At 42.6% G+C, this 22,997-nt stretch overlaps 2 protein-coding genes across 2 annotated transcripts in view; one reads left to right on the plus strand and one right to left on the minus strand.

The window, feature by feature from the left end:
- The window catches only part of LOC120043725 (gastrula zinc finger protein XlCGF57.1-like), a 714,153-nt gene that overhangs the window by 656,869 nt on the left and 34,287 nt on the right, over positions 1 to 22,997 (plus strand). The gene's annotated exons all lie outside the window — the stretch shown is intronic.
- LOC120043718 (zinc finger protein 883-like) lies at positions 705 to 22,902 on the minus strand. The gene is made up of 2 exons (XM_038988277.1): positions 22,621 to 22,902; positions 705 to 3,427 (listed from the first exon to the last, which is right to left on the minus strand). Exons 1-2 carry the CDS (start codon positions 22,835 to 22,837, stop codon positions 2,037 to 2,039), a joined length of 1,608 nt encoding a protein of 535 aa, XP_038844205.1. The 5' UTR covers positions 22,838 to 22,902; the 3' UTR covers positions 705 to 2,036.

The following is a 22,997-nucleotide window of genomic DNA, read 5'->3' on the forward strand; positions in this document are numbered from 1 at the left end:
AGTGGGTGAGGCGGTTTAGGGAGTCATTATGCTAGAAAATACTTTTGTATTATATCATGAATCTATTTAAACTGTACATTACATGTTTCACTGTTTTAGAATCATCATGAATGATAGTAAATGCATTATGTCCACGTGTGGTTGTATTGTTTTTATATTTGCAAATAAAATCACAAATCTAAGGTATTTATAGAAACAACAAAAACATCTTGGTTAGAGAAGGAAGGAAGAAATGCGACAGATTTTCACTCGAGTTGGGCCCCTCTCTGCCTCTTCTTCTCTGACAACGTTCTCTTCGAGCGTCCACATATTTTTTATTGGCTGAGGCCCAGTAAGTGTCCTCGTAAATAAATACCGATTAGCGCTGCGCCATCCTTGCGGTGAAACAGTAAAGTCCGATGTATGTTCAATCCGACATCTGCAGTGGCCATACAGCATTTACGATGCAACCTTGGCAGAAGTCAGGACATTCATACTTGCTGCGCTTAACGGAGCAGAGCTGTTGTGAAGGAAGGGGTCTTCTTCTTCTTTGGTATTATGACGGTCTGCAAACAATTGTTATAGATGCACGACTCCAACTGATTTGTCTATTTATCAGCCTACTATTCCGTAATGAATAGAAATAATGATAACAGGGCAGAAATTCCTTACACTTTCTGTATATGTTCATACAAGTGACCACAGGAAACTTCTTTGATCAGAGGTTAGTTTGTTTAATAAGATTTGCAACCCGGAGTTCACACTTACAGCAATTTACAAACAAGACACTCAGTTCTCAAGATGGTGTTTTCTCTTTTTATCCCCTACTATGGTTCACCCCGCCCAGGGTGACATCCCTTAACTTTAATACAATATAAACTAATAATGAATAGTTGCTAATACAAAGATGTTTCTGCTAGGCGGAGTTCAGCTTATTGTTATTTGCAGTTTCCCAATCCTCCTTCCTCTTGCCTGACCGAACCCCCTGTCTCATTGACTATAAGAACTACAGATTAATTGTTCATTTAAAAAATATTAAATCAATGCATGTGTCTATAACTGCGTGCTTGTTTGTGTAAGAGTACAAGTGCATAGATTTGTGTGTGTGGGTTTGTAATTGGTGGAGGGTGGTATGTGCATTAACATTGGTGAAGTAACACATTAAACATTGGTTTAGGTGTTATTACATGATCGGTTGAAGTTATTACGTTATTAATTTTAAAAAGTTGTTACCTGATACCAATAACTTATTACATTAAGTGGAAAAGGTTATTACGACAACAATTCAACATTTTATCAGATAAACCAACAAGATATTACATTTACCGGTTTTATTACATTATAAGTCTAAAAGTTATTACATTAACCGTTGTTACAAGACACAGTTTACATAGTTCTTGCCTTGAACTCATGGAAATAATTATCCAATATATTATGGATTAGATTTAGGATCATTTTAATCAATACAGATTTATAAAATACACAATTTAAGTGATAACTTCTTGTTTAGAAGATAATGGATTGAATGTATTGATCAATTGAATATACATGAATATACACCTATTGTTGAAACATTATTCTACATAATGACATTTCATAATAATAGTATCATGAGTATATGGAAGAATATACAACTATCAACATCCCTCCCACACACACACACAGGTTCCCTATAACATATCCTATGATAACATTTATCCATTTAGATCAATGTGTGATATTACATAGACACAGGGGAGACCTGATCCCAGATCAGAGCTGCATATTATGCTCCAGAGGTTACCATGGTGATCAGACTGAGGCAACTGTTTAAGAATGGGAGATGGATATGACTGTTCACTGGATGTTTTCTACTGATCCTTTATTTAGGGATCTGGAACCGGTGCCAGAAGGGGAGGGAAATGAAATACAACAAGTTTGTGCTTTCTGTTTTTTTCTCATTGGCCCTAAATAAACAAAGCTCTTCCCACATAGACAGACATAAGGTTCCTTCTCCAGTGTGTGTTCACTGGTGTGAATAAAGGGTCCATAACTGACTGAAACAATTCCCATACTGATCACAGATATAAGGCTTCTTTCTCTCCAGCGTGTGTTAGCTTGTGTGATTTCAGGGTCCCTGACTGATTAAAGCTCTTCCCACACTGATCACAGCTATAAGGTTTCTCTCCAGTGTGTGTTCGCCGGTGTCTAGTCAGGGTGGAACCTGAAGCAAAGCTCATCCCACACTGATCACAGCTATAAGGCTTCTCTCCAGTGTGTGTTCGCTGGTGTATAGTCAGGGTGGAAGCTAGAGCAAAGGTCTTCCCACACTGATCACAGCTATAAGGCTTCTCTCCAGTGTGTGTTCGCTGGTGTGAATTCAGGTTATCTGATTGAGCAAAGCTCTTCCCACACTGATCACAGCTATAAGGCTTCTCTCCAGTGTGTGTTCGGTGGTGTACAGTCAGGGTGGAAGCTAGAGCAAAGCTCTTCCCACACTGATCACAGCTATAAGGCTTCTCTCCAGTGTGTGTTCGCTGGTGTGAATTCAGGTTATCTGATTGAGCAAAGCTCTTCCCACACTGATCACAGCTATAAGGCTTCTCCCCTGTGTGTATTCGCTGGTGTCTAGTTAGTTTTTCTGATCGAGCAAAGCTCTTCCCACACTGACCACAGCTATAAGGCTTCTCCCCTGTGTGTATTCGCTGGTGTCTAGTTAGTTTTTCTGATCGAGCAAAGCTCTTCCCACACTGATCACAGCTATAAGGCTTCTCTCCAGTGTGTGTTCGCTGGTGTACAGTCAGGGTGGAAGCTAGAGCAAAGCTCTTCCCACATAGACAAAGATGAGGTCTCTCTCCAGTGTGTATTACCTGGTGTCTAGTTAGGGAGGAAGCTACAGCAAAGCTCTTTCCACACTGATCACAGCTATAAGGCTTCTCTCCTGTGTGTATGCGCTGGTGACTGGTTCGTTTTTCTGATACAGCAAAACTCTTCCCACACTGATCACAGCTATAAGGCTTCTCTCCAGTGTGTGTTCGCTGGTGTACAGTCAGGGAGGAAGCTTGAGGAAAGCTCTTCCCACACTGATCACAGCTATAAGGTGTCTCTCCAGTGTGTACACGCTGGTGTATGGTTAGGACTCTTGCACTAACAAAGCTTTTCCCACAATCAAGACAGAGGTAATGCTTCTCCCCTGTAAGAATTCTTACATTAGATTTGAAGGTGTTAGATGCAGAAAAACTCTTCCCACACTGATCACAGTGAATAATGAAGCCACTCTGGCTTGTGAAACTCTTCCCACAGTCAGAGCAGCAGTGGTGAGGTTTCTTCCCTGTACGTCCCTGCTGGTGTTTCTTGAGATGTTCTGATCTGGAGACACTCTTCTCTGTCTCGTCAGCAACAGGATGTTGTTGAGGCTCCCCAGATGATAAGCCCCTTCCACTGAGAGAACAACGGTACGGGGTTTCCCCTGTGAAACAAAGACATTGAATAACTAGGTTTTGGAAATATAAGTCCATAAACAATATTTTAAAAAATGTAATAAAAAAAAAAAAAGTGTTATTTAGCAGATGCTCTTATCCAGAGCGACTTACAGGAGCAATCAGGGTTAAGTACCTTGCTCAAGAGCACAGACAGATGTTTTACCTAATTGGCTCAGACATTCAAACCAGCAACCTTGCGATTACTGGCATTAACCACTAGGCTACCTGCCTCCCTCTTTAATAAATACTCTATGGCCAGTTTATTAGGAACACGCTCCTCTGTTCACGAAACTGGATTGACAATTTACTGGCCACTGAGTGTATATTGTTTATCAATCAATTAACAGAAGTTGCAGAAGCAGATTGTAGTCTCATCCACACACCCCATTGTTCTTACTTGATGAAATCAAATCTCCATCTCCCTCTTCGTGTCCTTCTCTCACAGTTCCACTCTGCCCTGGTGTTTTCCTGCAGTCGACCAGCCGCACAGACACCCTCTTCAGACTCAGCAGTAAGGCGCTACCGGGAGAGTTGTGACCAGAGGACTCCGGCAGGTTGGAGGCGGACGGACTAGCTCTGTCCTGGTGACCACAGGAAGTATTGTACATAGAATATCATTAGACCAAACATTTGATAAATGACCAAACATTTGTCTAAAACTCTGATTGATTGGTGCATCCTTATAATAGCTCCTTTCTCCTGAAGTGTGTAATCGTTCATTACTTTCCACAAATGTCTTGTATATTTCACTTTGGCAAATTTTTCTAAATGGAATTGGAATATTTTTTACAAAATGTAAAAACGTATAAAACTTGATGGTAGAACAAAGAGCAGAATCGAATCGAAAAGATCCACCCCCCCCCCCCCCCCCCTTTCAAGATACGGGCCGAATGTCGCCTCCCCTTCCAACGTGTGAAAGATGGTATCACCTGCTAAATCATGGTTTGTTCAAATAACCAGCGATGAAAAACCTAAACACTAGAACTGCTGCTGCTCGTTATCCCACTTGGAGCATGTTGAGAAAAATGTCAGTCTTACAGTTTCAGTATTCTTATACAGTACATACATAGAAGAAACCATCAGATATAGGGGTATTGTAACATGTAGTAGAAACCTACAGTAAAAAGGTATTGGTGTAGCCTGGTGAAATTTCTGCCCCATGCAACATTGTTCAAGATCCACTTTTCTATGTGACTTGTTACTGTAACAGCAGCCACATCTAAAAATCAACAACATTCAGATAATGAGTGGAATAAACTGTAATTTCACACCCAAGTATTTCTACACCATCATTTCAAATTTCATATTTTTTTTAATACTGTACGTAAACTTGACACTTTATAATTTTGCTTTCGTAATTCAGTTTTTAGCAGTTTGATTAATTATAGTTAAATGTATTGTTAACAAATGACAGGAACATCGTTGTACTTACAGTTACGAAAATCTACAACATTTTTATGAAAATTGTACCAAAGAGAAAAAAAACGGCATTGGATTGGTGGAGTCATGGGCTAGTGGGAGAATCCACCATATGTTTAATAACAGCCATTTCCTTTCAAATCAGTTAAGGGATAGTGAACAAGTGCACAGTTAGGGAGGACAGAAAGATAACTAGGGATTCTCGTATCGTCTGAGATTCCCAAAGATTGGAAAGCTGCCGCGGTCATCCCCCTCTTCAAAGGGGGTGACACTCTAGACGCAAACTGCTACAGACCTATATCTATCCTACCCTGTCTTTCTAAGGTCTTCGAAAGCCAAGTTAACAAACAGATTACCGACCCTTTCGAATCCCACCGTACCTTCTCCACTATGCAATCTGGTTTCAGAGCTGGTCATGGGTTGACCTCAGCCACGCTCAAGGTTCTAAACGACATCATAACCACCATCGATAAGAGACATTACTGTGCAGCCGTATTCATCGACCTGGCCAAGGCTTTCGACTCTGTCGATCACCACATTCTTATTGGCAGACTCGACAGCCTTGGTTTTTCAAATGACTGCCTCGCCTGGTTTACCAACTACTTCTCTGATAGAGTTCAGTGTGTCAAATCGGAGGGCCTGTTGTCCGGACCTCTGGCAGTCTCTATGGGTGTGCCACAGGGTTAAATTCTCGGGCCGACTCTCTTCTCTGTATACATCAGTGATGTTGCTCTTGCTGCTGGTGATTCTCTGATCCACCTCTACGCAGACAACACCATTCTGTATACTTCTGGCCCCTCTTTGGACACTGTGTTAACTAACCTCCAGACGAGCTTGAATGCCCTACAACTCTCCTTCCGTGGCCTCCAACTGCTCTTAAACGCAAGTAAAACTAAATGCATGCTATTCAATCGATCACTGCCCGCACCTGCTCGCCCGTCCAGCATCACAGCTGAATATGAAAGAGGTTTGAATACAATGAAACAGATGAAAACTGATTGGTGGTCCAACCTAAAGTCTGATACACTGTCAGATCTCCTTATGGTCCAGCTGTCCTCTCCAGAGATCAGGGAGTATGATCCGATAAAAGCTGTGATGCTGTGGCACCAGGACTCTGTCAGGAGCAGGAGGCCAGACTTCATGGACCGTGCAAAGAGGGTGATTGTGGTAGAGAGTGAGGAGTCTGAGGTTTAAGTTGATTACAATTAGTAAGCATCTGATAGGTTTACAAAACCTTCAAATTTACTTTTGTTTGATCCTTAAGTACATTTAATAGCAAGTACTTCAGTAGAATATTGAGTTCAAGACTTCTTCAGTTGTATTCATTACTCTGGACGGCTCTGACTTAGAATACGTGGACATCTACAAATACCTGGGTGTCTTGTTAGACTGTAAACTCTCCTTCCAGACTCACATAAAACATCTCCAATCCAAAATTAAATCTAGAATCGGCTTCCTATATCACAACAAAGCATTCTTCACTCATGCTGCCAAACATACCCTCGTAAAACTGACCATCCTACCGATCCTCGACTTCGGTGATGTCATCTATAAAATAGCCTCCAACACTCTACTCAACAAACTGGTGCAGTCTATCACAGTGCCATCCGTTTTGTCACCAAAGCCCCATACACTACCCACCATTGCGACCTGTACGCTCTCGTTGGTTGGCCCTTGCTTCATACTCGTCGCCAAACCCACTGGCTACAGGTTATCTACAAGTCTCTGCTAGGTAAAGCCCCGCCTTATCTCAGCTCACTGGTCACCATAGCAGCACCCACTCGTAGCATGCGCTCCAGCAGGTATATCTCACTGGTCACCCCCAATGCCAATTCCTCCTTTGGCCGCCTCTCCTTCCAGTTCTCTGCTGCCAATGACTGGAACGAACTGCAAAAATCTCTGAAGCTGGAGACTCATATCTCCCTCACTAGCTTTAAGCACCAGCTGTCAGAGCAGCTCACAGATCACTGCACCTGTACATAGCCCATCTGTAAATAGCCCATCTATCTACCTACCTCATCCCATACTGTATTTATTTATTTATCTTGCTCCTTTGCACCCCAGTATCTCTACTTGCACATTCATCTTCTGCACATCTACCATTCCATTGTTTAATTGCTATATTGTAATTACTTCGCCACCATGGCCTATTTATTGCCTTAACTTACCTCATTTGCACTCACTGTATATAGATTTTTTGTTTTCTTTTTTTCTACTGTATTATTGACTGTATGTTTTGTTTATTCCATGTGTAAATATGTGTTGTTGTATGTGTCGGATTGCTTTGCTTTATCTTGGCCAGGTCGCAGTTGCAAATGAGAACTTGTTCTCAACTAGCCTACCTGGTTAAATAAAGGTGAAAAAAAAAAATATATATATATATTTTTTTTAAATCCTTAACATATTATGTAGGCAGAAGTGGAGCTTGCGTGAGGGCCTGTTCCTGCAGATACAAAGAAACATGATGTAGACCTACCATTATTTAACACTATAAAATATTATGTAACACCATAAAACATGCAACACTATAATGACATATTTAACACTATAAAACATATGATTAAATTAAATGCTGGAATTGGTCTGAGCTGTTGTTGCTTATTTTATAAAGCAAAGTACCCTACAGCTGTCTGTCACTAAACCTCCTTGAGGGGACCCCTGGGACTGGTTGGCTGCAGGTGGGGGAAGGACCAGGGTCTTCACAATGATTTATTTATTGAGTTTAATAGTTTAAATTAAGTTAACACACTGCTTTAATACTTACGAGACCATCGTGATTAATTGACCAAATGATTTTGTCTTGCAGTAATGTGGTCCCTGCCTGTATTTCCTTAAACCTTTGTTTTACCAATGCATGCTACTGAGAAAATATATATTTCATAACATATTCTCTTGCCCCCATTAGCCCCCACCCCTAGTGCAGCACCACTGTAATGGCAGTGCATGGCAGAGTTGTTGACAAATATCCAACACATGGGCTAGTCCAGCATCCAGATCGGAGCTGTAAAAACAATCAAGCCGGTCAATTGGCAAAGTTCTTAGTTTGGCACTGTTGATCTGCACAGATTTAGATTAAATATTTTAATTAGACAGGAGAAGGCGCATATTTTAATTTATTCTGGATGTTTGAAAAGGAGTTTGTTCTGATGCTAGCCAGCATGCATTTGCTCACTGCAGTGCACAACGTGCTGTTTATGTGTATTTGTTTTCTCCGCTACAGTTTGAGTTGTGTCCTGTCTGACAGTGAAATATGGCTAGCTCTAAATATAGCTTGGTCTATGGAGTAGCTAGCTAGTGTTGCAAAAGTCTATTGCATTGCATGCATTGTAAGGTAGCAGCGTGTCATTTTGGTTTTGAACTGATGTAGCCATGTTTTGTGCAAAAATATAGGACTGTCATTTGGATGTGAACTAGCTATCGTTAGCCAGCTTCTGTGTCGATGTCAGCTATTGTTGTCTGGATCAGGACAATGGCTGAAGTTGTTGTTTGTGTAACAAAACTTCCATAAACCATTACAGCTAGCTACCTTTCTTTGCCTGTAGGTTAGCTAGCAGCTTTCAGCTGACTGTTGTTAGCTAGCTACAGAGGCTAGCTGGACTTTGGACAAGCAAGCTAATGTTAGCTAATAGCTGCAGTATTGTTGCCAAGCATCCAAGTTGCTGACCAGGTTAGATAGATTTGGCTGAAAATATGTTAGCATTGTCACAAAAAAGGTAGCACATTGTTGGGTCTTAATGGACAGAAATGTGCACGTGAGAGTGATAAATGATCAAATGTAATAAAACCTGTTCCACCCAAAAAGTTATTCAAACTTTTTAATTCCAATCATCACTTTATGGAAGCTACAGTGTGAGGATTGAAAATATGCTTGGCCTATAATGGGGGTGTCTGTGTGTGTGTGCTGGAAGTAACATTTTGCCCCAGATAGTGTGCTGAGAAGCTGTGGTTAACCTTGAGCGGGAACAGTATGTTTTCTATGCAGGTGTAAATAGCTCAACAATGTTGCAGAACTGTCTGACCTCAGTTTCTAGGGTGTGGGCGTGCCATTTTAATCCAACGCAATAATTTTAGCAAAGTAGGCACAGAAAATACTGAACACTCATGAATACAATATAAGGGAATCTAAAACAATAAAATAGAAAATAATAATTGTCCAAATATATTTTTTTGCCAGTGTGTAGTGAGATGAGCATCTCACAATTACTTCAAAAATAGTAATAATTTGAAAAGGGGCTATTAACTAGCTGGCCTGGCGCATCGTTGCCCATGAATGGAGGTTACTAGGCTAGCGAGCAAGCATCTTAGCCAGGTAGCCTTGGACAAAAAAAAACGAAAAGCGTGTACTGTATGACAGAGTCCTAGACCGTTCAGGGAACATAAGTCGGGACACACAACATGTTTTTTTTCTTCTACTTGCACACACACACAGAAATCAGTACCATGGATAGACGCATTATATTTAGCTTAGGTTGATGGGACTAAATAGTTTTGGCAGGGGCGCAACTTTGGTTTTAGAAATGTGTGTGGGGGGGGGGGGGGGGGGGCATAATAATTTACATTCTTTATCCAGATACACACTACAAACAGCCTACTCGACCTCTTGGAGGCATACAGCCAGAAGAGGACTGGCCACCCCTCATAGCCTGGTTCCTCTCTAGGTTTCTTCTTCGGTTTTGGCCTTTCTAGGGAGTTTTTCCTAGCCACCGTGCTTCTACACCTGCATTGCTTGCTGTTTGGGGTTTTAGGCTGGGTTTCTGTACAGCACTTCGAGATATTAGCTGATGTACGAAGGGCTATATAAAATAAACTTGATTGATTGATTGATCCGCACGGTCCTAAAGCACACCGTTGCCACATTTAGTATCACATTCCAATGATAAAACTGGGGGGGTCAAAGATGCAATTTCAGAATGTGGGGGGCATGTATACTCCATCCCAGTGAAAGTTGTACCCCTGGTTTTTGGTATATTTTAGTTGTCACTGTAGAAGACTAAATTAGATGATGTTGAAGTTGAAATGGTGCTTGAACAGTGGAGGCAGCACCTGTTTCCTTTTTGACTTGCGGTAACTCTAAATCAATAGTTGTTTAGTATTCAGAAAACATTCACTTGCTTGACCGTTCTGAAGGTCATGTAACTGTTACATACAACATGTTTTGTGAACTTAACAGGACAGATGTTGCTCTCTAGTTTTATGATGTAACAAAGGTGTGGTTGAATGTATTCTGCCACTGTCTTCTGCTGTCAGCTGTGTCAAGGCATATGAACTAACACGTTATAACAACGCAATTATCACAACATGTAATATGGCTATTTTTTCTGGTTTGGCTTCCCTGGTGTTTTTACCTACACACCGCTACTGCAAGGTGTAGGCTTGGCCTCATTATTTCTCCATGGTTCTGACTTTAGCTGCTTGTTGCTCATTGCCTTGTATCAATCTGTGTGCTTTAGGCTAGTATGCTACTTTGCTGAAGGACAAAATATCCCACATTTTAATTACCACCATTGTTTATTTTGTCCAACTGTTCAAATGGAACGAATGGTATATGTGTTCCTTATATAATGACAAACCGGGGCGTAGGTTTAACTACTTTTAATGAACATATACTTCAGCTAGAAAACTCCATGTTTAGCCATGCAAGGCATTCTTTAACCATCTCCCGCGCCCGCATAGCCTGCTGGGTAACGTAGTCTAAATGTTATTAACACATAACAACACAGTATGGAAGATCAAAGATTAAAACTAGACATGTTATACACCACAGTAGGAATACTGTTAATAAGTCAACATAACTTACCCGATCCATCGTTGAAGCCGTTCTTTCTTTAGCGTTTCTTCAAATATAAAAAAAACGTGACAGTAAATCTGTAGCTAGTTTACACTAGTTACTTACTTTTCACAGCGTTCAGATAAAGCTAGACCAGAACAAACGTACATTTAAATATCAACACTCGACTTACGTTGTGACAAATATATGTCTGATGTAGCCTAATCTTACTTAAGAAAGACCCTGGATAAGATTTTAATATATTAAACGAAATTAAACGTCCAACACCCTATTCACCAAGAATACTGATGTCTGTTATCGTCTACCTCCACAAGAGTCTTTTGGAACAATGTCCTCTTCCGAGATTCCAGATAGTTTTAATTGTCTGAGGCCCAGGAAGTGTAGCCTATAAAATACCAGACAAATTACAGCTGTACGTGCTGCGAACCATGCAGCATTTACAGCAATGCGACCTCCGAAGTAGTCAGTGTGTTACAAGCATTTCGCTACACCCGCTATAACATCTGCTAAACACAAGTATGTGACCAATAAAATTTGATTGATTTATAATTCTTCCGCTTTACAGACCAGATCCAGAGATGTTGAGAAGGAAGTGGTCTTCATCTTTAATCTTTAGTATTATGGCGGTCCGCAAACAATGACTATAGGTGCATGTCCCCACCTAGTGTGTTGGCTGTGTATCAGCCTACTATTATTCTGTAGTATTAATTCATAACACTTTGTGAAAAACCAACTAACCCTACACCCATTAAAAAATCATTATTCCACTACTTTGGCCCTCTGATTCAACACCAGGCCATAAGCCTGGGAGGACAGGATATTATCCTTCAAAACACCTTGTAACTCTGCAGTAAAATATTGTACACCCAAGTACTTCTCAACAGCTGCCACCGCAACATCTATCCACTGTGTTTTACATTCTATTCCTGCGGTACAGTTGACAACCATGGCCATGAACTTGGCCAAAACTTACTGAAGCATGTTATTCCTATCACTCTCTATTGACCTCAGCCTAATTACAGGGATCCTCTCAGGATCCCTCACCCTGGAGCCATCTTCCTCTACTACTTTCTTCACTGCCTCAGCATATGACACCTTCTCCACTACTCTGATCCTGGTAATCTCAACCTGTCTTTGTCTCACTGGACACATCTGATCTCCAGCACCATGTCTACCCATACAGTTTACACACACAACTTTTTACATCAATACTACACATTCCTTTCTCTCAGGTCCTCCTGCACACTTCTCACATCTAGGAATCTCCATGGTACACACTGCTGGAAGGAAGTAGTCAAGGAAGGGAGTTTGTGTTTATACAGGAAGTACCGCCCCCACTTACCGTCAACCAATCATTTCAATGTCGAGCTATACGAGCTCGCCAGCTTGTAGTCTTGAAACTCGGAAATTAGATACGTTTGGCTCGTTCAGCCATCCCAATGGGAAAAATTTATGGGGGAAAATGTGGGTTTTGGAATAAACACTGAAAATAAGGTCAGCACAGGCTAAGGAGATCTTATACGTTTTGTTCTATGAGATAATAGCAGTCAGTTAATATGAAATTTATATTTTATGAAGCCTTCTGTGCTATTTTTGTTACAAATTCTTCAAAATTCACAAGAAGTGACATTAGTTGATAAATATTGTAGAACAAAATTTATAAGATCTCCTAAACCTGTGTTTATTACGGTCCTTATTTTTGGCATTTATCCAAACACCCTAAATAAACGCCATTACATTTTCCCCATAGGCTTTGTCCAATGAACCATGGCAAAATTAGTGCCTATAAAAAGATGCCATTACTATTTCTCTCTATAGAGCCCCACAGTGGACGAGTCATAATCCCCATAAAACCTAGTGGTCAAACAGGGAAATGGTTCCAATTGTTTTCCACCATTCATTTTTCCCATAGGCTTACCCTGGCGAGACATTTTGATTACCGTGTAACTCTCTCTCGGACAAGGTGACTTGATCAGTATAGTCAGCTATATTTACTCTCAAATTTCGAAAATGCTAATGCAATGCAATAATCTTTTGGTCCTGTTTCATCCAACTGACAACACATTACATTTTCAAAGTATGTTTGTCTATTTTATGTTTCTATCTGAAAATATTTTTCACTCTTACCATCTTCTGACGTTAACATCAGAGTCCTCTAAGGTGTGTAGTGATCTCTCTGAGGAGTGGTGGTCGGGGTGGAGGTGGTAGCCCATTATGGGGTGGTGGTGAGGGTCCGGTCAGTGGTTCTCCCCGCCCGGGGAATGGCATTTTTTTAAAGGTCATTTTTACGATGTTTCAGAACCACATGTCAAACAAAGTTAAAAATGTATTGTTTTCTTTTTAAAGCAATGACAGGTAATTCTGATATGTTTCCTAGAGGTCAAAGATCACCTTTCTGTTAATCTGAACATTCTGAAGATGTGTCTGATGGACAGCTGTGAATCTAATATTTCCAATGATATATGATTAAAGGGTAAACATGAGTAATAACCTGATCTAGTGTATGCTGACATTGTCATACGGTAAAACCACTATGGGAAAACTGAATGGGATGGAGGGATGGATAGAAATAGTGATAACACAGAAAGCTACCATTGCTGCAACGATAGAACACATTTTACACTCTAGGGACATATACATTGTCACCCCGAGTGAGCCTGAACAAGCCCCCTGGCTCATTGACTACAAAGTCTACAGATAAATTCAGTAAATATTTTATCAATAAATTCCAAGCATCTGCCTCTAACCCTAGGAAGCTCTTTGCCACCTTCTCCTCCCTCCTGAATCCTCCTCCCCCCCCTCCTCCCTCTCTGCGGATGACTTCGTCAACCATTTTGAAAAGAAGGTCGACGACATCCGATCCTCGTTTGCTAAGTCAAACGACACCGCTGGTTCTGCTCACACTGCCCTACCCTGTGCTTTGACCTCTTTCTCCCCTCTCTCTCCAGATGAAATCTCGCGTCTTGTGACGGCCGGCCGCCCAACAACCTGCCCGCTTGACCCTATCCCCTCCTCTCTTCTCCAGACCATTTCCGGAGACCTTCTCCCTTACCTCACCTCGCTCATCAACTCATCCTTGACCGCTGGCTACGTCCCTTCCGTCTTCAAGAGAGCGAGAGTTGCACCCCTTCTGAAAAAACCTACACTCGATCCCTCCGATGTCAACAACTACAGACCAGTATCCCTTCTTTCTTTTCTCTCCAAAACTCTTGAACGTGCCGTCCTTGGCCAGCTCTCCTGCTATCTCTCTCAGAATGACCTTCTTGATCCAAATCAGTCAGGTTTCAAGACTAGTCATTCAACTGAGACTGCTCTTCTCTGTGTCACGGAGGCGCTCCGCACTGCTAAAGCTAACTCTCTCTCCTCTGCTCTCATCCTTCTAGACCTATCGGCTGCCTTTGATACTGTGAACCATCAGATCCTCCTCTCCACCCTCTCCGAGTTGGGCATCTCCGGCGCGGCCCACGCTTGGATTGCGTCCTACCTGACAGGTCGCTCCTACCAGGTGGCGTGGCGAGAATCTGTCTCCGCACCACGTGCTCTCACCACTGGTGTCCCCCAGGGCTCTGTTCTAGGCCCTCTCCTATTCTCGCTATACACCAAGTCACTTGGCTCTGTCATATCCTCACATGGTCTCTCCTATCATTGCTATGCAGACGACACACAATTAATCTTCTCCTTTCCCCCTTCTGATAACCAGGTGGCGAATCGCATCTCTGCATGTCTGGCAGACATATCAGTGTGGATGACGGATCACCACCTCAAGCTGAACCTCGGCAAGACGGAGCTGCTCTTCCTCCCGGGGAAGGACTGCCCGTTCCATGATCTCGCCATCACGGTTGACAACTCCATTGTGTCCTCCTCCCAGAGTGCTAAGAACCTTGGCGTGATCCTGGACAACACCCTGTCGTTCTCAACTAACATCAAGGCGGTGACCCGTTCCTGTAGGTTCATGCTCTACAACATTCGCAGAGTACGACCCTGCCTCACACAGGAAGCGGCGCAGGTCCTAATCCAGGCACTTGTCATCTCCCGTCTGGATTACTGCAACTCGCTGTTGGCTGGGCTCCCTGCCTGTGCCATTAAACCCCTACAACTCATCCAGAACGCCGCAGCCCGTCTGGTGTTCAACCTTCCCAAGTTCTCTCACGTCACCCCGCTCCTCCGCTCTCTCCACTGGCTTCCAGTTGAAGCTCGCATCCGCTACAAGACCATGGTGCTTGCCTACGGAGCTGTGAGGGGAACAGCACCTCCGTACCTTCAGGCTCTGATCAGGCCCTACACCCAAACCAGGGCACTGCGTTCATCCACCTCTGGCCTGCTCGCCTCCCTACCTCTGAGGAAGTACAGTTCCCGCTCAGCCCAGTCAAAACTGTTCGCTGCTCTGGCACCCCAATGGTGGAACAAACTCCCTCACGACGCCAGGTCAGCGGAGTCAATCACCACCTTCCGGAGACACCTGAAACCCCACCTCTTTAAGGAATACCTAGGATAGGATAAGTAATCCTTCTAACCCCCCCCCCCCCCTTAAAAGAGTTAGATGCACTATTGTAAAGTGGTTGTTCCACTGGATATCATAAGGTGAATGCACCAATTTGTAAGTCGCTCTGGATAAGAGCGTCTGCTAAATTACTTAAATGTAAATGTAATCAATGTGTATGTGTGTGTGATTGTACAGGTGTACATTTCAATAATTCCATTATTTTCCTTTTAGATGGGTGTTGTTAGATATTACTGTACAGTTGGGGCTTGGAACACAAGCATTTACAATTTGATTATTAGAGTGTGTGTTTGTGTGTGAGTACAGGTGCATAGGTTTGTGTGTGTCGGTTTGCAATTGGTGGAGGGTGGTATGTGCATTAACATTAGTGAAGTAACACATTAAACATTGGTTTAGGTGTTATTACATGATCGGTCAAAGTCATTACTTTATTCATGTAAAAAGTTCTTACATGATAAAGTAACTTATTACATTAAGTGGAAAAAGTTATTACTATAACAATTCAACATTTTATCATATTAACCAACAAGATATTACATTTACAGTTGAAGTCGGAAATTTACATACACCTCAGTTTTTCACAATTCCTGACATTTAATCCTAGTAAAGATTCCATGTCTTAGGTCAGTTAAAATAAAGTGGTGATCCTAAGAATGTGAAATGTCAGAATAATAGTAGAGAGAATGATTTATTTCAGCTTTTATTTCTTTCATCACATTCCCAGTGGGTCAGAAGTTTACATACACTCAATTAGTATTTGGTAGCATTGCCTTTAAATTGTTTAACTTGGGTAAAACGTTTTGGGTAACCTTCCACAAGCCCCCCACAATAAGTTGCGTGAATTTTGGCCCATTCCTCCTGACAGAGCTGGTGTAACTGAGTCAGGTTTGTAGGCCTCCTTGCTCGCACACGCTTTTTCAGTTCTGCCCACAAATGTTCTACAGGGTTGAGGTCAGGGCTTTGTGATGGCCACGCCAATACCTTGACTTTGTTGTCCTTAAGCCATTTTGCCACAACTTTGGAAGTATGCTTGAGGTCATTGTCCATTTGGAAGACCCATTTGCAACCAAGATTTAACTTCCTGACTGATGTCTTGAGATGTTGCTTCAATATATCCACATAATTTCCCTTTCTCATGAAGCCATCTATTTTGTGAAGTGCACCAGTCCCTCCTGCAAGCAAAGCACCCCCACAACATGATGCTGCCATCCCAATGCTTCACGGTTGGGATGGTGTTCTTCGGCTTGCAAGCCTCCCCCTTTTTCCTCCAAACATAACGATGGTCATTATGGCCAAACAGTTCTATTTTGTTTCATCAGATCAGAGGACATTTCTCCAAAAAGTAGGATCTTTGTCCCCATGTGCAGTTGCAAACCGTAGTCTGGCTTTTTTTATGGCGGTTTTGGAGCAGTGGCTTCTTCCTTGCTGAGCGGCCATTCAGGTTATGTCAATATAGGACTCGTTTTACTGTGAATATAGATACTTTTGTACTTTTGTTTCCTCCAGCATCTTCACAAGGGCCTTTGCTGTTGTTCTGGAATTGATTTGCACTTTCGCACCAAAGTATGTTCATCTCTAAGAGAGAGAACGCGTCTCCTTCCTGAGCGGTATGACGGCTGTGTGGTCCCATGGTGTTTATACTTGCATACTATTGTTTGGACAGATGAACGTGGTACCTTCAGGTGTTTGGAAATTGCTCCGAAGGATTGAACCAGACTTGTGGAGGTCTACAATTTGTTTTCTGAGGTCTTGGCTGATTTCTTTTGATTTTCCCATGATGTCAAGCAATGAGGCACTGAGTTTGAAGGTAGCCCTTGAAATACATCCACAGGTACACCTCCAATTGACTCAAATTATGTCAATTAGCCTATCAGAAGCTTCTAAAGCCATGACATAATTTTCTGGAATTTTCCAAGCTGTTTGAAGGCACAGTCAACTTAGTGTATGTAAACTTCTGACCCACTGAAATTGTGATACAGTGAATTATAAGTGAAATAATCTGTCTGTAAACAATTATTGAAAAAAAAAAGTACTTGTGTCATGCATAAAGTAGATTTCCTAACCGACTTGCCAAAACGATAGTTTTTTAACAATAAATTTGTGGAGTGGTTTAAAAACAAGTTTTATAACTTCTTAGGATAGGTGTCCCGTTAACAGGACAGTTGTAAATCATGCAGCGCCTTATGTCACCATCACAGATTTTAGAGAAACAACAGATGTCGGTACATATGTGTCTTATGGTGCTCCTTCATGTCGTCCCTAGGAGGGGTGCGTCTGCAAAATAAGTGTACAGTGTGTAAAAGACAGCCGAAACGAAGATTTCATGATTCATTGATGATGAGATTAAGATTTCATGACTCATTGATGATGAGCACTGTAGGACAGAAAAATAGTGACCAAAGTGATGGTGAGAGCTTCCTAAGAGCTATCTTTTATCAGGTGCTTGACAGTCTCACAGCTGAGCTGCAGAGGCGTTTTCAAAGACTCTCCTTGACTTGTGTTTCTAGAACCTTATAAAGAGGTCTTCCATGAGCTATTTCGACTTTGTAAGATTTCTGTTGTTACACCAGTCAGCAGTGCTTCTTGCGAGAGAAGCTTCTCAGATTTAAAACGGATTAAAACCCACCTTAGGACAACAATGGTTGATGACAGGTTAAGTCCCCTCTGAATTCTCCGTGTTGAGTCAAGGAGGACACGCTCCCTCAACATGGATGAGTTGTGAAACATTTTGCCAGTTCTCACCAGAACCACAGAATTATGCTGTTTTAAACCTACCTAGGATAATTTGCCACTTAGGCGGTCCCTCTGGTCATGATTAAAACATGCACTGTGTACTAGCTAGTACACTGACATTATAAAATGATAAATCCAGTGTATTATGTCACACAGATTTAATTTGGTCTTGATTAGGCCGATTCCATAACGTTTCTTTGCTATTGGTTCTTCAGGAAACAGCAGAGGGAACACCCACCTATCCATATCGACGGGACAGAAGCGGAGAAGGTGGAAAGTTAAGTTCCTCTGCGTACACATCCCGGACAAACTGAAATGGTCCACCCACACAGACAGTGTGGTGAAGGTGCAACAGTGCCTCTTCAACCTCAGGAGGCTGAAAATGTGGCTTGTCACCTAAAACCCTCACAAATCTTTATAGATGCACAATTGAGAGCATCCTGTCAGGCTGCATCCATGCCTAGTACGGCAACTGCACTACCCACAACCGCAAGGCTTTCCAGAGGTTGGTGCAGTCTGCACAACGCATCCCTGGGGGCCCAACTACCTGTCCTCCAGGACACCTACAGCACCCGATGTCACAGGAAGGCCAAAAAGATCATCAAGGAAAACTACCCGAGCCACGGCCTGTTCACCCCGCTACCATCCAGAAGGTGAGGTCAGTACAGGTGCATCAAAGCAGGGGCCGAGACTGAAAAACAGCTTCTTTCTCAAGACCATCAGACTGTTAAACAGCCATCACTAGCACAGAGAGGCTGCTGCCTACATACAGACTTGAAATCATTGTCCACTTTAATAAATGGATCACTAGTCACTTTAATAATGCCACTTCAATAATGTTTACATATCTTGCCTTACTCATACCATTTGTATATACTGTATTTTATACCATCTATTGCATCTTGCTTATGCCACTCGGTCACTGTTCATCCATATATTTACATGTGTATATATTTTCATGTGTGTATGTATATTTACATATATATATATATACAGTATATATATACACGTTTTGAGAATGACACCAATATTAATTTCCACAAAGTTTGCTGCTTCAGTGTCTTTAGATCTTTTTGTCAGATGTTACTATGGAATACTGAAGTATAATTACAAGCATTTCATAAATTTCACAATACCCGCCAGTGTGGCGGATAAACTTCTGAGATTTACTGGCCAAATGAAAAATCTACCCGCATTTGGCGCTTGGCAGGTGTTAATTTCAGAACCTGCCGCCATCTATCTACGGTTTCTGGTTGGGGTAGGTTTTAACAGTCACAGTAGGTACAACATCTCCAATGCACTTCCTTATAAACTCACTCACCGAATCAGCATATAAATCAATATTATTCTCTGAGGCTACCTGGAACATGTCCCAGTCCACGCGATCAAAACAATCTTGAAGCGTGGATTACGCTTGGTTAGACCAGCGTTGAATAGTCCTTGTCAGGAGGTACATCCTGTTTGAGTTTCTGCCTACAGGAAGGCAGGAGCAAAATGGAGTCGTGGTCTGAATTACCGAACGGAGGGCGGGGGAGGGCCTTGTATGCATCGCGGAAGTAGAGTAGCTGTGATCCAGTGTATTGCCCTCACGAGTGCTACAATCAATATGCTGATAGAATTTAGGTAGCCTTGTTCTCAAATTTGCTTTGTTAATTAAAATACCCAGCTAAAATAAATGCAGCCTTAGGATATGTGGTTTCCAGTTTGCAGAGTCCAGTGAAGTTCCTTGAGGGCCGTCGTGGTATCGGCTTGAGGGGGGATATACACGGCAGTGACAATAACAGACGATAATTATCTTGGGAGATAATACGGTTGCATTTGATTGTGAGGAATTCTAGGTCAGGTGAACAAAAGGACTTGAGTTCTTGTATGTTGTTACGATTACACCATGAGTCATTAATCATGAAACCAACAACACGCCCTTCATCTTCCCGGAGATTTGTTTATTTCTGTCAGTGTCAAGAATTTCTGTCAAAAATCCCGGTGGCTGTACGGACTCCGACAACGTATCCCGAGAGAGCCATGTTTCTGTGAAACCGAGTATGTTACAATCCCTGATGTCTCTCTGGAAAGCAACCCTTGACCTAATTCCATCTACCTTGTTATCTAGAGACTGGACATTAGTGAGTAATATACTCGGAAGCTGTGGGTGTTGTGCACGCCTCCGAATTCTGACCAGAAGGCCGCTCCGTCTACCACTTCTGCGGCGACGTTGTTTTGGGTCGGCCTCTGGAATCAGATCGAATGCCCTGGGTGGTGGTGCGAACAAAGGATCCGCATCGGGAAAGTTGTATTCCTTGCGTTAATGTTGGTAAGTTGACGTCGCTCTGATATCCAATAGTTCTTCCCGGCTAGACTAGAAGCGAGGCGACCCTTTCTGTTGGCGCCATCTTGCTCACACAAGAAAACTATAACATTAAAGTGATATCTTGTTTATAAGATAATGGATTGAATTTATTGATTAATTAAATACATGAATATACACCTATTATTGAAACATTATTCTACATAATGAGATATAATAATAGTATCATGAGTATATGACAGACGATACAATTTTCAACATCCCCCCCCACACACACACATACACAGAGGTTCACTATGAAATTTTGTATGATAACATTTATCCATTTAGATCCCAATGTGTGATATTACATAGAGACAGGGGAGACCTGATCCTAGATCAGAGCTGAATATTATCCTCCAGAGGTTACCATGGTGATCAGACTAAGTCAACTGTTTAACAATGGTAGATGGATATGATTGTTCACTAGAAGTTTATTTAGGGATCTGGAACCGGTGCCGTATAGGAGGGAGAGGAAATACGGCACGTTTTTGTTTTCTGGTGACTTTTCATTGTCCCTAACTGAGCAAAGCTCTTTCCACATAGACAGACATAAGGCTTCTCTCCAGTGTGTGTTCGCTGGTGTCTACTCAGGGAGGAAGCTACGGCAAAGCTCTTCCCACACTGTTCACAGGTATACGGTTTCTTTCCAGTGTGTATGCGCCGGTGGGAAGTCAGCACGGAAGCTAGAGCAAAGCTCTTTCCACACTGATCACAGCTATAAGGCCTCTCTCCAGTGTGTATCCGCTTGTGTACAGTTAGGTTTCCTGCACTAACAAAGCTTTTCCCACAACGAAGGCAGGGGTAAGGCCTCTCGCCAGTATGAATTATCAAATGCGATTTTAAGGCACTAGATACAGTAAAACCCTTCCCACACTGAGAGCAGCAGTACGGTTTCTCCCCTGTATGAACTCTCAGATGAGATTTTAAGGCGGTAGATACAGTAAAACTCCTCCCACACTGAGAGCAGCAGTACGGTTTCTCACCTGTATGGATTCTCAGATGAGATTTTAAGGTGCCAGATAGAGCAAAACTCTTCCCACACTGTGAGCATCTGTAAGGTTTCTCTCCTGTATGGATTCTTTGGTGTTCTTTAAGACGCCCTGCAGAGATGTGCCTCTTCCCACACTGAGAGCAGAAGTACGGTCTCTCGCCGGTGTGAATCCGCTGGTGAATAATGAAGCAACTCCGGCTAGTGAAATTCTTCCCACAGTCAGAGCAGCAGTGGGGAGGTTTCTTCCCTGTACGTCTCTGCTGATGTTTCTTGAAGTGTTCTGACCTGGAGAGACACTTCTCTGCCTCATCAGCAACATGTGGTTGAAGTTGAGCAGATAAGCCCCTCCCACCGAGACCACGTTTAGATGTGTCCCCTGTGAAACAAAGACATTGAATTACTAGGTTTATGAAATACGGGTCCATAAACAAAAATTATCATAAATAAATACAGTACACTCAGTGACCAGTATATTAGGTACACCTACAGACAGTGAGTCACGTGGCTGTGGCTTGCTACCTAAAACAGGCAGACATGTAGAGACATTCAGTTATGGTTTGATTAAACATTAGAATAGGCAAAACGAGTGACAAACAAAAGACAATGTCAGCGGCAGTCCTGTGGGTGAAAACAGCTCGTTGATAAGAGAGGTTGAAGGAGAATGGCAAGAATCGTGCCAGCTAACAGGCGGGCCACAAAAAAATAACAGCGCAGTACACCAGTGGTGTGCAGAACGGCATCACGGAACGCATAACTAGTCGATCCTCGTCACGGGTGGGCTATTACAGCAGAGAACCACACCGGGTTCCACTCCTATTAGCTGAAAACAAGAAACGGCTCCAGAGGGCACGCCATCAACACTGGACAATTGAGGATCGGAAAACATTACCTGGTCCGACAAATCCCGTTTTTTGTTGCGTCATGCTGATGGCAGTCTGGATTTGGTGTGTAAAGCATGAGCCCATGGACCCATCCAGCCTGGCGGCGGTGTACTGGTGTGGGGAATGTCTTCCTGGCACACGTTAGGTCCCTTGATACCAATTGAGCAACGATTTAACGCCACAGCCAATCTGAACATTGTTGCTGACCAAACCCAATAGAGTATCATTGGGATGAGATGGAACGGGCTGTTGGCAGCATGAATGTGACGCCGTCCAATCTGCAGCAACTGCGTGATGCCATCGCGTCAGCATGGATCAACATCCCTCTGGAAAATTTCCGGCACCTTGTAGAATCCATGTCCCGAAGAATTCAGGCTGTTCTGGAGGAAAAGGCGGCTCCGATCCGGTACAAGATGGGTGTACCTAATAAACTGGCAATGAGTGCATCTTGTTTATCAATCAATTAACAGAAGTTTCAGAAGTAGATTGTAGTCTAATCCACATACAACATTGTTCTTACTTGATGAAATCAAATCTCCATCTTCCTCGTGTCCTTCTCTCACAGTTCCACTCCGCCCTGGTGTTTTCCTGCAGTCGATCAGCAACGAAGACACCCTCTTCAGACCCAGCAGTAAGGCGCTACCGGGAGAGTTGCAAACCGGGGACTCTGGCAGGGTGGAGGGGAAGGTGCTAGTTCTGTCCTGTTGACCGCAGAAGTATTGTACATAGAATATCATTAGACCAAATATCTATTTATTTTTATTACCCCCCTATTTCATGATATCCAATTGGTAATTAACAGTCTTGTCCCATCGCTGCAACTCCAGTACGGCCTCGGGAGAGGCGAAGGTTGAGAGCCATGTGTCCTCCCGAAATACAACCCTGCCAAGCCCCATT

Source organism: Salvelinus namaycush, chromosome 3, assembly GCF_016432855.1.
Source record: "Salvelinus namaycush isolate Seneca chromosome 3, SaNama_1.0, whole genome shotgun sequence".
NCBI lineage: Eukaryota > Metazoa > Chordata > Actinopteri > Salmoniformes > Salmonidae > Salvelinus > Salvelinus namaycush.

Bases quoted from the DNA above. Each gene is read 5' to 3' on its own strand.
- LOC120043718 (XM_038988277.1), bottom strand. From the start codon at position 22,837: ATGATATTCTATGTACAATACTTCTGCGGTCAACAGGACAGAACTAGC. The intron at 3,428-22,620 runs GTAAGAACAATG...TTTGTTTCACAG, and splicing joins TGGAGATTTGATTTCATCAA to GGGAAACCCCGTACCGTTGT.